The 14,348-nt window shown below is 38.8% G+C and overlaps 2 protein-coding genes and 1 long non-coding RNA gene across 5 annotated transcripts; all 3 read right to left on the bottom strand.

The window, feature by feature from the left end:
- Positions 1-432: 432 nt before the first annotated feature.
- Positions 433-4,339, bottom strand: ccdc124 (coiled-coil domain containing 124). Its single transcript, XM_077607542.1, has 5 exons — positions 4,231-4,339; positions 3,598-3,775; positions 2,469-2,658; positions 2,262-2,367; positions 433-1,371 (listed from the first exon to the last, which is right to left on the bottom strand). Exons 2-5 carry the CDS (start codon positions 3,754-3,756, stop codon positions 1,167-1,169), a joined length of 660 nt encoding a protein of 219 aa, XP_077463668.1. The 5' UTR covers positions 3,757-3,775; positions 4,231-4,339; the 3' UTR covers positions 433-1,166.
- Positions 4,340-5,010: 671 nt separating this feature from the next.
- cluap1 (clusterin associated protein 1) lies at positions 5,011-12,499 on the bottom strand. Of its 3 annotated transcripts, XM_077607658.1 has the most exons (15): positions 11,545-12,499; positions 11,110-11,256; positions 10,668-10,717; positions 10,441-10,552; positions 10,017-10,101; positions 9,763-9,942; positions 9,475-9,570; positions 9,303-9,386; positions 9,076-9,209; positions 8,525-8,666; positions 7,240-7,312; positions 6,536-6,667; positions 6,339-6,388; positions 6,083-6,127; positions 5,011-5,833 (listed from the first exon to the last, which is right to left on the bottom strand). In XM_077607658.1, the coding sequence occupies exons 3-15, from the start codon at positions 10,687-10,689 to the stop codon at positions 5,672-5,674; spliced, it is 1,317 nt and encodes a 438-aa protein (XP_077463784.1). In that variant the 5' UTR covers positions 10,690-10,717; positions 11,110-11,256; positions 11,545-12,499; the 3' UTR covers positions 5,011-5,671. The 3 variants fall into 3 exon arrangements, with proteins under 3 accessions (XP_077463784.1, XP_077463785.1, XP_077463786.1); XM_077607659.1 differs by lacking the exon at positions 11,110-11,256; XM_077607660.1 differs by lacking the exon at positions 6,083-6,127 and having other exon boundaries at positions 11,545-12,496.
- Positions 12,500-13,115: 616 nt separating this feature from the next.
- Positions 13,116-14,341, bottom strand: LOC144079107 (uncharacterized). Its single transcript, XR_013301418.1, has 3 exons — positions 14,255-14,341; positions 14,086-14,180; positions 13,116-13,363 (listed from the first exon to the last, which is right to left on the bottom strand). It is a non-coding gene; the product is annotated as an uncharacterized LOC144079107 (long non-coding RNA).
- Between the last annotated feature and the right edge of the window lie 7 nt (positions 14,342-14,348).

Genomic DNA, 14,348 nt, shown 5'->3' with positions numbered 1-14,348 from the left:
ATGCATGATCTCAAATGAGAAGTTGTTCTAATTTTGTTACAGTAATTGGTATATTTATTGATGTCAATGGCAGTCAGTGAGGTAAACTCAATTGGTTTTTCATTGCTTACCTTATTTGCACGAGGCAAAGCTACAAAACCTGCAAGTCAGCAGCTTTTTTTGTGTGGATGCTGCTGGGATTTAAAAAACAAAACAAATCCTTTGTGAGTGACAACAACACTTTAGCTGACCCCAATTAAACCCGTTCAAAATGTGTGTATACATGTTTAGCATAAATTATATTTCCATCAATATTCAAATAAATTAAAATTCCGTCAATATTCAAACAAACACTGACAAACTTCTATCTGTCAAACTTTGTGCCACTACAAATTGTCCAATTGAGCAGTTTGGCTAAATCTTGAATTAAAAAGAAGTCACTCACCCATTCGATTCAACTCAGATGGCAACATCTATTTTAATAATTGGGGAGAATGAAAAAAAAAAAAATCACAGAAAATCAATGGCCACTCTGTTGGAGATGATGGAAATTAAAAACTAGTCACTGGAATCAAAAGGGAAACAGGATTCCCATTTTTACTTACTGAATGAAGAGCCGATATTCACTAGTTTCTTCACTTCAATGAGTCAATCTTCATGTGAAACTCAACTTCTCTTTTAATGGTGTTAAAACAAAGTCATGACAATGCCATCCCACATTAGTCTTCAACAGACGTAGTAGTTAACAAATCTTTGTCCAAGAACCTTTAACACTGTCCATCTAAGATGAACGTTTGGCGTTTGGTCTTAACAAATAAGACGGTTGAACTATACCTGGAAATGTTACAGATTCTGATTTCCACCAGAAGCGTTAACTGGGCACAGCAACCTCTTCAAGTTGGGTCATCCGACATTTCCTCCCCATCCTGTTAATTGACTCAGATTTCATACGTCACCCAGACATGGGTATAAATTATGCATATGAAAGAAGCTGGACCAATTAACAGAACTTCTGAATGGAAAGCAGTGTTAAAAGGACTCAAGTGTGAAAATGAAGAAAATCCAATTGTGTTGGGCAAAGCTCAATTTTGGATGAATGATGATGGTTTGCACTAAAAGTCTCTGAGGTGCATAAAAGATGCCAATGTGAGTTTTGACACTGGGAACGGAGGTCTCGGCCAGTGCCTTCACTTTGCGTTGTAAGCAGTAAACTTCTGATTGAGGGGATTCTCTGGAGATTTCATCCACTCCTTTTTCAGGAGCTGCTTAAGCTGCGACAATCTCATGTTGGGGTTTTCCATCTTCAGGCGGGCCATGTTGGCCTCCTCGTACGTTGTGAACGCCGCTTTCATCCGGCGCTCCGGGTGGCGGTCTAGGTCCTCGGGCGCGATGCTGAAAGATAGGAGCGTACTCGCTTTTAATCGTGCCATGACCTCGCTTTTGAACCCGCAAACTTAACCTTGCTATTTTGCTCCCTTGCTTGGAGCGTTTTGTTTGCCCATTGGTGAAATAGTAATCCATTTTGGATTTTACACCACCTAAAAGACATGGTGTCAACGTCAACTCAAGTCTACATAACGAACTAAATCTGATTGGTTTTGGCAGAAAAAGATCATTTTTTTAGTTTGGCGAGCCTAGTGGATGTTAGAAATGTAACCAGATGATTCTTTTAAGGCACATGTGTCAAAGTGGCGGCCCGGGGGCCAAATCTGGCCCGCCGCATCATTTTGTGTGGCCCGGGAAAGTAAATCATGAGTGCCGACTTTCTGTTTTAGGATCAAATAAAAATGAAGAGTATAGATTTATATTACATTTCCTGATTTTCCCCCTTTTAAATCAATAATTGTAATTTTTTAATCCATTTTTTCTGTGTTTTTAGTTAAAAAATCATTTTGTAAAATCTCAAAAAATATATTAAAAAAGCTAAAATAAACATTGTTTTAGCTCTATAAAAAACGGAATATTCAGGGCTTTTAATCCATTTATAAAAATTAAAAAAAATCTAAATATATCTAAAATGGTCCTCCCCATGTGAAATCGAGTTGACGTTAAAGCGGCCCGCGAACCAAACAGAGTCTGACACCCCTGTTTTAAGGAGACCGTAGAATCTGAATGAATATATCGTCGACATGTTTGGCCCTTGCCTCCTTGAGTTTAGCAGGAAAAACTTTAGACACCCCTGACAGGTGTGATGGCAAGAAAAAGCAAAATATGAAAGTGCATCATCATCATCATCACTGATACGACTGTCAGTGTCTACAGCACAATAAAAACATTGTTACCTGAGCACAGCAATGGCATCTTCTACTGTTCTTGCTTCCACTGTTCCTTCCTCTAGAATAATTCGGTTGACATTTTCCTCAAGCGGAATCTCCAGGTGAGTTTTGTCTGTGGATTAAAAATGGGATTTGTCAGATTAAGATGTTATATTAAGGAATACCAGCTATTACGAACATCGCATTGTCTTTATTTGTACTATTCAAGTTCACCTTTTGGATTTAACTGCTGAGGCTGAGGGACATTGGAAATGGCCTCCTCAATCTGGGCTCGGGTCACCTTTCCGCCACTTCCACCCTCTTTCTGGGCTTTGCCTTTTATCCGGGCAGTCTCCTCATCCAATAGTCGCTGGGATTCTTTTTTCCTCTCCAAAACCTCCAGCCTCCTCTTCTCCTTGTCATCCTGCAAAGCCATGATATATATAAATTCAGTTGACCAATAAACTCATTTTTTGTTGTGGGCCAGATCGTAGTTTCACTGGGAAAATTAATCGATTAATGAATTGACAGATTTTCCGATTGTGGAGAGATCCTTTTTGGACATTAAAATTAATACAAATCTTCTCTTTGAGCCTCTTAATAGCAAATATTCTCTTGTAGAGAATTTTTCAAATGTATTTACATTTTTTTCCATCAGTATAGAGGGCAAATATTAATTCTATCATGTTTTAACCTTTAGTTTTTTATTTTAAAAGGAAAAAGTGTTAATATTGTGCTTTTAAAAATCTGTTTATTTACAGAGAAAAATGAAAAGGGAAAGAGGAAACATTTTAGATATAATATCTAGATATTGACAGATTTTTACAAAATTCTTTTTGAACTAAAACAACACCAAAAGAAAATAATACAATGGTAATACCTCAATTATCGCATCTTCACTTCACGTGAATTCACTACTTCGATTTTTTCTGCTATTAATTCTTTAAAGAAAAAAAATATATTTTTTTTTATAAAGTTCATAAAAATGTGAAAATCCCCGCTGAAACTCGTAAGCAGAAGCCACTCTTGCTACTAGTTCTCAGTACTGAAGAGGAAAAAAAAAGTTATAATAGGGGTGACCCTACTTCGTGATTTTTCGATTATCGCAGCCATGTCTGGTCTACATTAACTGCGATATTCGAGGGATTACTGTATTGATTTAAAAAGCGGGAAAAACAGGAAATATTCCCTATACATCTATAATCTTCATTCGAATTTGATCCTAAAACAGAAAGTCGGCACTCGTGATTTACTTTCTCGGGCCGCACAAAATGATGCGGTGTGCCAGATTTGACCCCCAGGCCACCACTTTGACACCTGTGGTATATAAAGTGCTAGAGATGAGTTTAGGCTCAGTGCCAACCTTCCGTTGCTCTTTTTTGAGAACGTGTTTGTCTGTTTCCTGCCACAGAGCATCATCCTCTTCCTGCTTCTTACGAGCATCCGCCACCGCCTTGGCCTCAGCCTTCCGGGCTCTGGCTGTGACCGCCTTGGAGTTTTCGCTTTGGAACTTCTTCGGCATCCCTGCAGCCGCTGTTCACCTGATATTAAAATGAGAGATCATCAATTATACACATACGCAATGTATTTTTTGAAAATATCAAATCGACTGTGTATTGATAGATATAAGGGAACATGTATTTCCATGTTTTTGTCATGTGACTTGTGTTTTAAAGCTGCTAAGCCAATCGACGTGAATATTTTCATGCGAAAATGAGAATGGTCGGTGCCTTGTTTTTTATAGGCAAAAATATGACGGGCTATATTTAGCCTCAAAATAATATTCTAACAAAGTGACTGGCATAATTTCGTTTTCGATTTTACTATGAAGGGCGGCGATTCTGATCAGTGTAGAAATTGAGCTACTGCTAGCGGGTGATTACTGATCAAACATGTCAAACCTATTTATAACTTCCCACCCTCCTTTTGTGTTAATGGAATATGAGAAGACAACAATAAATGTAGACGGAAAATGTTTAAATCTAATGTGTCATACCAGTATGAGGCGAAATGCAGGTTCTAACTTGATGTGATGTTTCGAAGAGGCATCTGCCACTTCCTCGCGGCGCACGATGATGACGTATATGGTAATAACTGCGTCCGCTTTTCTGCTATTTAACTACTAGAATAGTATTCCGTTTTTGAATTAAGATTAAGATATGAAACTGTTCATTCATATTCATAAATAGTCCTATATTTAAAAAAAAAAAATCTGCTTCAATATTTCATTGAATCTGATCAGTGAAAAAAACATTCGACAACGGATTAAGTGCTATTTTTGTGTTTTCTTTATTTAAATTTGTCGTCAAAAAGAATGCAGCAGAGGTCTGAAAAGAAAAAGATAAGCGTATCTCAAAATTCACAACAGCAACGTGCAACCAAGACAGCGCCGTTGACGTCATTTGGCACCTTTAAATGTAGAGATTAGTGAACATTAGACAACCAAATTTATGTATATGTCAGTTCTATGGATGAGCATTGACGTTTAAATTAGCAAAAAAATCGAGGTCAAGGAAAATCGTCATAGACGCTAAAGACTTGTCGCCATGCCAATGAATGTATTAAGACTATAACAGGCGCGCATACTTAAATAAACATGATATCCGTCCGATTTTTGCTTCAGAATTAAGGTAGGTTCCAAACTCATGCTATTAACTATTACGTTTTTTTTAAGTTCTTAGTTGAGGCTTATAAAAAAATCACTATATCTAATTAAGATGTTCTAAATGCCAGCTAGATCCCCCCCAAGTTTGTTTCAGTTATGTAAGGATAAATATAGACTACTAAATGTACTTTATTCAAATTTGTTTTTATTCCACCAGCCTCAAACCTTTCCATGAAAGGCACAAATGACAAATTAGAAAAAAAATATTGAAAAATAAAAACATAACACAACAGGTAAGGAGATTCCTAAATATGTTAAAATAATATAATACAATAAATTGTGCACATACTACATGTTAATAATGAAACAGATTGTGGCTGTTATTGTTTTAAGATATAGTGGAACTTTTTACCCACACTGTTAAACATTTCATTCATTTTCTGAGACCGCTTATCCTCACAAGGGTCATGGGGGGGTGCTGGAGCCGATCCCTACAGGCACCAGGCGAGGAACACTTTGAATTAGTGGCCAGCCAATCGCAGGGCACAAGGAGATGACCAACTATCCACGCTCACACTCATACCTAGATGCAATTTAGAGTGCCGGAGTACCCGGAGAAACCCCGCACGAGCCCGGGGAGAACATCCAAACTCCACACAGTGAGGACCGACCTGGGATCAAACCCACGACCCCAGAACTGTGAGGCTGGCGCGCTAACTAACCACTTCTCTGTCTCCTAACCTAAAAGATCTCACATTTTGAGTAGCTGTAATATGAAACTGATTACATGACAGAGTAGCTCAATATCTCAGTACAGTAAAGAATGGGTAGTTCAAAAGTCATTGTCGCTCTCGTCAAAAAGAGGTGGTCTCCTGCGTCCCCTGGTTGTATGAGTTGCCCGAGACACACGGTCCTCCAAACTGTCGTCGTCCAAGTCTTTGCTCTCATCCTCACCTTCATCCTCTTCATCTACATCTATCTCACTGCCTTCCGACTGAAATAGAAAAAAGACGGAAAACCCATGACAAAAACTACACACTGCAGTTAGTAATTATTATCTTTAAAGGAATCAAACACAATAACTACCTAAATGACTAAAAATGCTTGTGTATAACTTGGAACTAATGGATCCAATTTAAACAGTGAGCTAATTCAATAAGGGACATCTGAGATGGAAACGCTACACATTTCAGGACTATCGATTTTCAATAAACACCAAAACATTTTTAGGGTTCTCACAAACCTGTGCTTTTGGTTGTATTGGCCTTCTGGAAATGCATAATTTGGGCTTTAAATGCAAAGGTGAGTGCAAAGAGTTGGGTGAGATACAGGAAAAAAAGTCTAAAATACTAATACCACAAAAACATGAGATAACTTTAAGTTCAAGTTAAAAAAAACAAAACAGCGTACAACTAATGAAAAATTTACATATTATCATATCCTATTTTTGGGCACCAGAATTGGACATATGTACTCTATTTCATAAAGGTAGCATTTACCTCATCGCTGTCTCCACCCTGCATATTCCCAATAAATCTTGTCCCTCTTCCTGCAAAGAATTCATTACATCTATTATCAGTAGTAGTGTGGCTCACTGATTTAAACAAATTGCATTAAACACAATGAAAATAATCAGGTTTAGATTGGCAGAATAGTTCAAATTGAATCAATGCTCCAGAAAATATATTTGACGTACTGAACAAATCGCTGGTGTGTTTAGCCGCCATTAAGCCATTTCGAATGGGCCGTGGATTGGATGGCCGTGACTCTTCCAACTCACTGTCCATGTCGTCTTCATCTTCAAGAACGTCCACATCGGAGTCCACGTCTTTGACCGGAATAGATTGGCTCAAATTACTAATACCGTATTGGCCTGAATATAAGACAGTGTTTTTTTTGCATGGAAATAAGACTGAAAAGGTGTTGGTCTGGATATTATACCCATTCACAAGGCTAGATGGTGCCAGATATGGTGAAAGCCAATGCTGACGACTTTGGTTAATGCAATTTTGTTGTTTTATCACAGTAGATTGGTTAACTTACTTTTCATTGATTTTTAGATTTTTCCATTGATTGGCATATTTAGTTGACATATTTCAATGTTCAAATATTAAGATGTGATAGACAGTTTTTGCCTGATTTGAATGAGGCAAAAATAACATCCTTTTTCTCTCGACTATATTATAATCATTTGTTTCAGATAAGGTACTGTCATTTTTTGTATAAAAATTGAATTTGGTGTTCAAAAGTCTCTTTTTTTTTCAAACTTGAAACTTCAAAAAGGGGGTTGTCTTATATTCGGGCCAATAGGGTACGACTCCTTCCCAACTTCAGTTGCATCCTGAATCTTTACATTATTTAAAGATGTTATTTATGCTTTGCTTTATGTGTGGTCCTCACGTGAGCTCCTCATGAAATCTCCCTCCTCTTCCTTCAGATTTTGCTGCATCATTCTCAGAGTGTTTTCTGCCTCCTAAAAGGAAAACAAGGAGAACATGAGAGAGCGCAGAATTGAATAATAATTTCAGTAGCGCTTGACCTCATTACTGTTGGGAATGAGCTAGCGTCAATCCCAGTTGGTTTTGTGGAAGAAGGCTGCTACATGTAGCCACATAAAAAAAACATTTTCTCACATGAAATTTTTCAGTAAGCTGCTTGGTTTTCAAATTACCATATTTTCACGACTATAAGGCGCACATAAAAGTCTTAAATTTTCTCCAAAATACACAGGGCGCCTTATAATCCAGTGCGCTTTATATATGGACCAATACTAAAATTGTTATCACGATAAAATGAAATGAATCAGTTGATAGGGTACACCGACTCTACTATTTTCCCGTAGACAAAGTACTGCTCAGTGACTGCTGAGATATGTAGTAGTTCTTTTGTCAATACACCCAATGGATTGTGGCCTGTATACATCGACATCAATACAGCTTGACGAAGCATGGAAAGCACCGTTGGAAAAGTTACGCTAGCTACCAGCTAGCTACTATTTGTGAATGGATTGTGGCCGCCTGGACGAACGTATAAAACTCAGCGTTTTCGATGACTAAATTGGACAATTGTTCAATTCGGACACAGAAAATTAGGACTTTGATGGATTTGTGTGTGATGATGACGTGAGTAAGTTGTAAAATGGCTAAATAAAGTACAACCGAACTCAGTTTTGCTTCCGTTGCCTTTTTAAAAACGTGTTTTTAGCGTGTGGGTGTAGTGTGCAAGAACTATATATCCCAGCAGTCACTGCGCACCGGAAACCGGAAAAAGAGTCCGAGGCTGCTTCCGGTAGCCAGCGCTATTGCGGTTAGATATTCATATATAATATATATGCGTCTAAAAAACGGTGCGTCCTTTGTGTGTTTAAAATACAGAAATAGCACTCGTTACTGACACTGCAGCTAAAAATATGATGCGCCATATAGTCGTGAAAATACGGTAGTGAAGTTTTATTGCCAGCTGTTACGACATCTTAATACAAAGGTAACATTAAAATTGGGTGTTTGTGGTCTTATTTCCATCATTGCACCCATCAGTCACAGTTTAAAAACTCAAAACGTGGCACCAAAACGAGCTGGATCATAACAAAAATAGCAGGCGTCCCAAGTATTGCATGTTAAAAAGTTAATCACTCAAATTACTGTGGCGTAAAAATAGCGTGCGTATTATAAATACAGGCACTCACCTCAAACCGCTCTTGCTCCATCTGATGGTAATCTTCGAGCTGGGACTCCAGGAAACAAAGATTTTTGAACTTGGCCACGTAAATCTCATACTGCTTCTGCAGGTCTTCTTCAATCTTCTCATATTCGTCCATGAATGCTGGTCTAACACAACAGGGAGTAGAAAAAATACCTCCTGTGTTCATAAGCACTCAAATTTGTCGACATACAAATGGATGAAAATCTAGGATCATGGTCCACTGTTTTAACTTTGAATTTTCTCACATGCTGCATTCCGACCCGCCATGTTTTTTTTCTTCTTGTCGTGTGATTGGTGCCCGTACAACATCAATGCAGACTTTAACTTTGGCGATGTAGGTTTTTTTTTCTGAATGCTACGTAGCATTTGAACGCAGTATTACAGTGACACTTAGAGACAACAAATTAGCCACACAATTTCCTTAAAGGAAAGTTGATGAAACTCACATATCTGTCAGTTTTATCAATCCAAATCCAAATAATTGCTTAGCTAATACAGTTCATTTCTTAATTTGTGGCAATACTGTTCACTGACCGTACACTTTGCAGTGTCTGAAGTCTCTTCCGACTCCTCTCCAGGTCCTGTTTTTTCTTATCTATTTTGGCATCTAGACTGGCCTCGTCTGAAACGATACTATTCAGCATTTCTTTGGTTTTCTCCACCATTTCCTTGGGTGAAAAACACAAATGTCATTTTTTTTACGTTGAAAATGTGAAAAAAAAGGGAAATTGCAGTCAAATAAAAGCTAGCATAACACTAACCAACGCCTCTCTGATGGCTCCTCTCAAGGCCTTTTCAGTCACATCGATCTCTAGAGGTCTGGCAATGGCCGCAGTTCTTTTTTCCTAAACATAATTTGGATGCACACACGCATATTCTACAGAACAATACAGATTCCAAATCGCTCAAAGTTTATGTGCACTTGCCACTCACCCTAAGTTCCACCTCCTTTCCTAGTAAATCATAGAGGGAGGCACCTTTAGACGTAACCTCTGATGCGAGCTGCCGAGCTTCTTTGAGGTCAGAAATCTGGGAGGAAAAAACAGACTAAAACCAGCACTTTTTGCACTATTTTTGTTTTCATCGATTCATTATTCTTCAGACGCACTTCAAATAGATGGTTTTGACTCGCCGGGTTTAGGGACCCCATTCATATTCCTAATGCTGATACAGGACTGTGGATACGGTAAAAGTCTGATACTCTATGAATCATCGTCATACCCGTGATCCAATGTCAAATTTAAACTTGCTACTGTCTTCCTCCACCACGTCCTGCAGGTCCATCTGCTTGGTCTTCATTGCACCGTATAGCACGGACGTAATCTTTAACATCTCTTTTACTGCATAGCCGTCAGCCTGGTAGAGGCGTTTGGTGTTCAGCTTGATGTGCGCTTTGGTTGCCTGCGGCAAGGAACAGCATGTTTGTTACATGAAACAACATCTAAATTCTTCATATACCTGAGACGGCACATTACCATGAATTGAGCCACAGCCTTAATGAAGAATACTCTGTCCGACTCTGTTTCCACATCTGAAGGAATGTCCATCTGAGGTTCATATCTACGAGTTGGGATTGGGGTGCAAAATGAAACATTTGCTTTTGGAGTTCTCTCTCGATCAAAACACAAATAATAACAGCACCATTTCAAGTTCAGTCATTCATTTTATGAACCGCTTATCCTCACAAGGGTCGTGGGGGGTGCTGAAGCCTATCCCAGCTAACTACGGACACTCGGTGGGGGACACCCTGAATCGGTGGGCAGTCAATCGCAACAACTCAATCAAATTGGATTGATAAAAAAGGTTGCTAAAAATCGGTTTCTAAATCCCAGTGTTTCTTTTAAAGAGAGACAATGGATAGATTTTTTTAAAAAGGAAGTAAGGAAGAGAACAATGTACCTTTTAACGAGCCACAACATGATTTCGGCCACCAGATTGAAGTTAGGTGTTCTGAAATTCTCCATTGAAATTAAGCGAGTATAGCCCAGAGCTCTCATCATTTCTGTAAAATCTGTAAAAGAGGGACGAAAAGAGGCACGTTATTGGACATCTGTCATCGTCAATGGGACGGAAATAGTTAAAACTTTACAAGAAAAATTAGGCATGTGTTACAAAGGACGTCTTACTTCTCAAATCTCTGAAAGACATATTTTACTGCTGGGTTTGCTTCACTCGTCTGCATAGGGGGAAAAATACATTACAATAAATGTCGGTGTTAATAATTCATGTACTATTGTGTAAGGAAAACATGCTACCAAGAGAACGCAAGGAATTCGATCGCGAATACATACATCGCTCTAGAATCCATTTTACTCTTGACTCACGATATATAGATCTCTCGAATTTAGACGATTTTGCGATTGAATTGATTATTTTTTAATGCACATTCCCACTTGCAAATTGTGTTTGCCTCGTACAGTAGAGTCTAGTTTGGACTGATAGCTATTTGGACCTGGTGTTGCAGCGCATAAATTAACTTATTCTGTTCTTTTAATCACGCAAAGTTCAAAATGAAGCTAAAAATCGTGAATAATATCGTATCTCGTGTTTAGAGTCGTTATTGGTTACCTGTTGATAAACCAGTCGATCAGTCGCGTTCGAAGATGCTCTACAAGGGAGCGTCAACGCTGCTCCTCCAATCATAGATGACTTTACTCAGGTATAGACCAATGGGAGATGAGGATGTAAAGACTAGCTCCAGCCATAGGCACGGACCTGGCATACAAATAACTACGAACCATCTGCTCAGATATGCAACCCAAATGGCTGTAATTGCTTGTCGGCCATTTTTTGTCGGTGCTATTCAATAAGCATGTCACTATAGTCAATAGTAGGCGCACTTTAAACTAGCTATAAATTACTCAATTGTCACACCAGTTTGAGTTTTCACAAACGACGGAAATTGCAATAGATAATTTACATCTTAAATTATAGACACATTAAACAAAACAGTATGAAAACCAAATTGAGATTTTGCCAATTTTACTGGAGAAAATCACTCACCTTAAAGATGAACACTGCTTTAAGATGGCCGCCAGTTACCAACGCTGCCGACTCCGACTTGTATGTCACAGGCGACTCCTTTAACCCATTAGCTACCATTGGCAGCGCTAGACGTCCGATCCCTTTGGACTGGGAGGGGCGAATGAGAGCCAGTCTTCCCAGTTTACACGATTTGGACGTATATCGACATCAATGGCACGCCGCGAGTTCAATATTCACAGAATTTCGTAAGTAGAGGTCCCACTGTGTGCTAGTCACGAACGTCCACACGGAGGCACCACCGACCATTATCCACCGCAGAAGAATCTTTTTCCTCTTTTACGTCGTATTTTGGCTCGGAAACCATGGAGCAAAGCGGCCAGCTTCCCCCAAATTGCCCCCCAATGGGAACCCAATCTCCCGTCCGCGGCATGGACAGTAAAAGACTGAAAGAGCTGGAAAATGCCGCACTGCAGACCACGTTGATATCACGAATGGAAGCCGAGTCGAGGCCGTCGGACCACCTAGCCGCCGCGGAAGAGCAACTAAACGGCTTGTCCTTGAGCCACCGCGCGGCCCCCTCGGAACCCCAGGCGGAAGACACTCAGTCGGCTAAAAACGTGGAGACGGTACGCGTCGAGGAAGAGAGGACCCTCACGGACCATTTGAACAAAAGACTGCTTTCGTCTTTCCTGGAGAAGCTCAACGAAAGAGACCTGGCGCTTCCCCGAGTGGAGCGTCTCGACTGCGCCGTAGCCGACGAGGACTCAAACAGGGCCGCAGATGAGTGGTGACTCCCCGGGACTCCCATCCACCAAGAACAATGTTGTTTAACAACCAATTTAATTATAATCTGCCGGAAATTGTACACGGGCGACGGCTGAATCTTCAAATTTGCTTTAATTTTGTGGCTGTCAATTTCAGCGAGAGATGTCGAACCTTACGTTTGTTCACCTGTATTGCTCCCAGTTCCAATGGATTGGACGTCTTTCAGTTAAAAAATATGAAGGATGAAAAGAGCACTGTGATTGGACGTCTATCGTCGTCAGAAGCATTGAAAGAGTTAATGTTTTTTTGCAGAAAGGCTAAATGTTCCATCAGATTTAATGTCTCAATTTTTCTTTTAAAGTTAATGGAACAAAGTTGATTGATTAAAATAAGGCTTTTTTTGTTCATTGGAGTGTGTATATTATTTTTGGGTCAATACTTCTTCTTTACATTCTTTAAATTCGAAAATATGACTGGATGCAGTAACTTTCCGAGCCAGAAATTGATAACATCTTTTTTTTTAACTGCATCCTTATTGCCACAATTTCAGACAAATCAGTTTACAGTAAAGATTATAATGAAAATATTTATTATTGGGAGGCTTTAAACAACTTTAGAATTAAATGATTCATCCATTATCCTATGTTTTGTGGTTTAAGTTAGTTTTTAGCTAAATTGATGTTTTAAAATTCATTTTGAACTTAATTGGTGCACTATAATTCTCTTCAAACAGAAGTCCTTGTTGAGTACACACAGAAGTCATTATTTGTGTTCAACTAGGAAAGGAACCAATAACCTAACTCAAATTGGACAATAATAAAAGGTGGGTTTTTCTGGATTTTTTATTTATTTATTTAAAAAAATATCTGAAAATTAAGTTATTACAACACAAAAATACAGACAATCATAAGGACAATCAACTAAAGTAACAAACGTGTACATGCTTGAAAGGGCGTGGGAAAAAGTCAACAAGCAGAAAATGACTGAGGAACTTCCAAATAAAAACCGGATGTTCAACTGGGGAAATACGCTGATGGCAAAGTCACCTTGGTACGTGGAGGTGGTGGACACTCTGACAAAGAAAAACAGGAATCAAACTTTAAATGCCACTCAAAATTAAATGCATTACTGTAAATTCTCAATGCATGTCACTCCTCCCTAAAATGGCAGTTTTGTTCTCGACGCGATACGAGCTTGTGACCTAATGAATTCGAATAAAACTAGTGTCATTACTACAGTAAACCAGCGTGCACTGTTAGCCTCATATATAATGGCATACAAAAAAATGATGCACTTAGTATTTTTTTTAGTTTCAGACAATGTTAAATGTTGATATTTTAGAGCTGGGTGATATAAATTGTTGTCACGATAAAAAAATATCAGTCTATGGATAATTATCAGGATAAGGATCACTTTTGTTTCAAATTTGAAACTTCAAAGTTCTGCGAATAAGTAAATCAATTACTTTCCTCCTTAAAATTTTGACAGGCATCTTTATTTTTATAAATCCGCCTTCAAAGCAAAAGTTGCTGTGCAATATGAAATAAATAAATAATCCAGTGAAGACATCACCATTGGCAAGCAGACTATTTTCAGCCAAATGAAAAGAAACATTAAATATACCTCACATATGGCCATTAACAAAAAAATGAACTAAAAAAGTTGGATGAACTTAACCTAACTTTAACGCAAGATAAGTTTTAGATTTTTGCAACGTTTTCAGAACATTTCGATAAAATGGGAAAACCATATCAAGTAAGAAAAATAATGAGGACAGTGATTCTGTGATGTCACCTTTGGGAACGAAAGCGTCTGGAAACCGGGAAACGGCGATGATGCTTTCTTGCCTGGTAAAGTATTTCTCGTCCAGACCGCCGCCGTCATCCAATCTGTTTGTGAGGGACGCTCATGTTTATATACGTTTATACACGTTTCAAGTTATATTACAGGCGTCTCAACTCACGCGTGTGTGTGAATGGGCTCGACTATAGGGGTGGATTTCACCGCTTGAGCGTAACAGTGTGTCTGCCGGAAGGACGAAAAAAAATAAGACGGCA

The sequence above is a fragment of the Stigmatopora argus genome, chromosome 8, assembly GCF_051989625.1.
Source record: "Stigmatopora argus isolate UIUO_Sarg chromosome 8, RoL_Sarg_1.0, whole genome shotgun sequence".
NCBI classification, from domain to species: Eukaryota; Metazoa; Chordata; class Actinopteri; order Syngnathiformes; family Syngnathidae; genus Stigmatopora; species Stigmatopora argus.
This window is presented reverse-complemented; position numbering and strand designations above follow the sequence as displayed.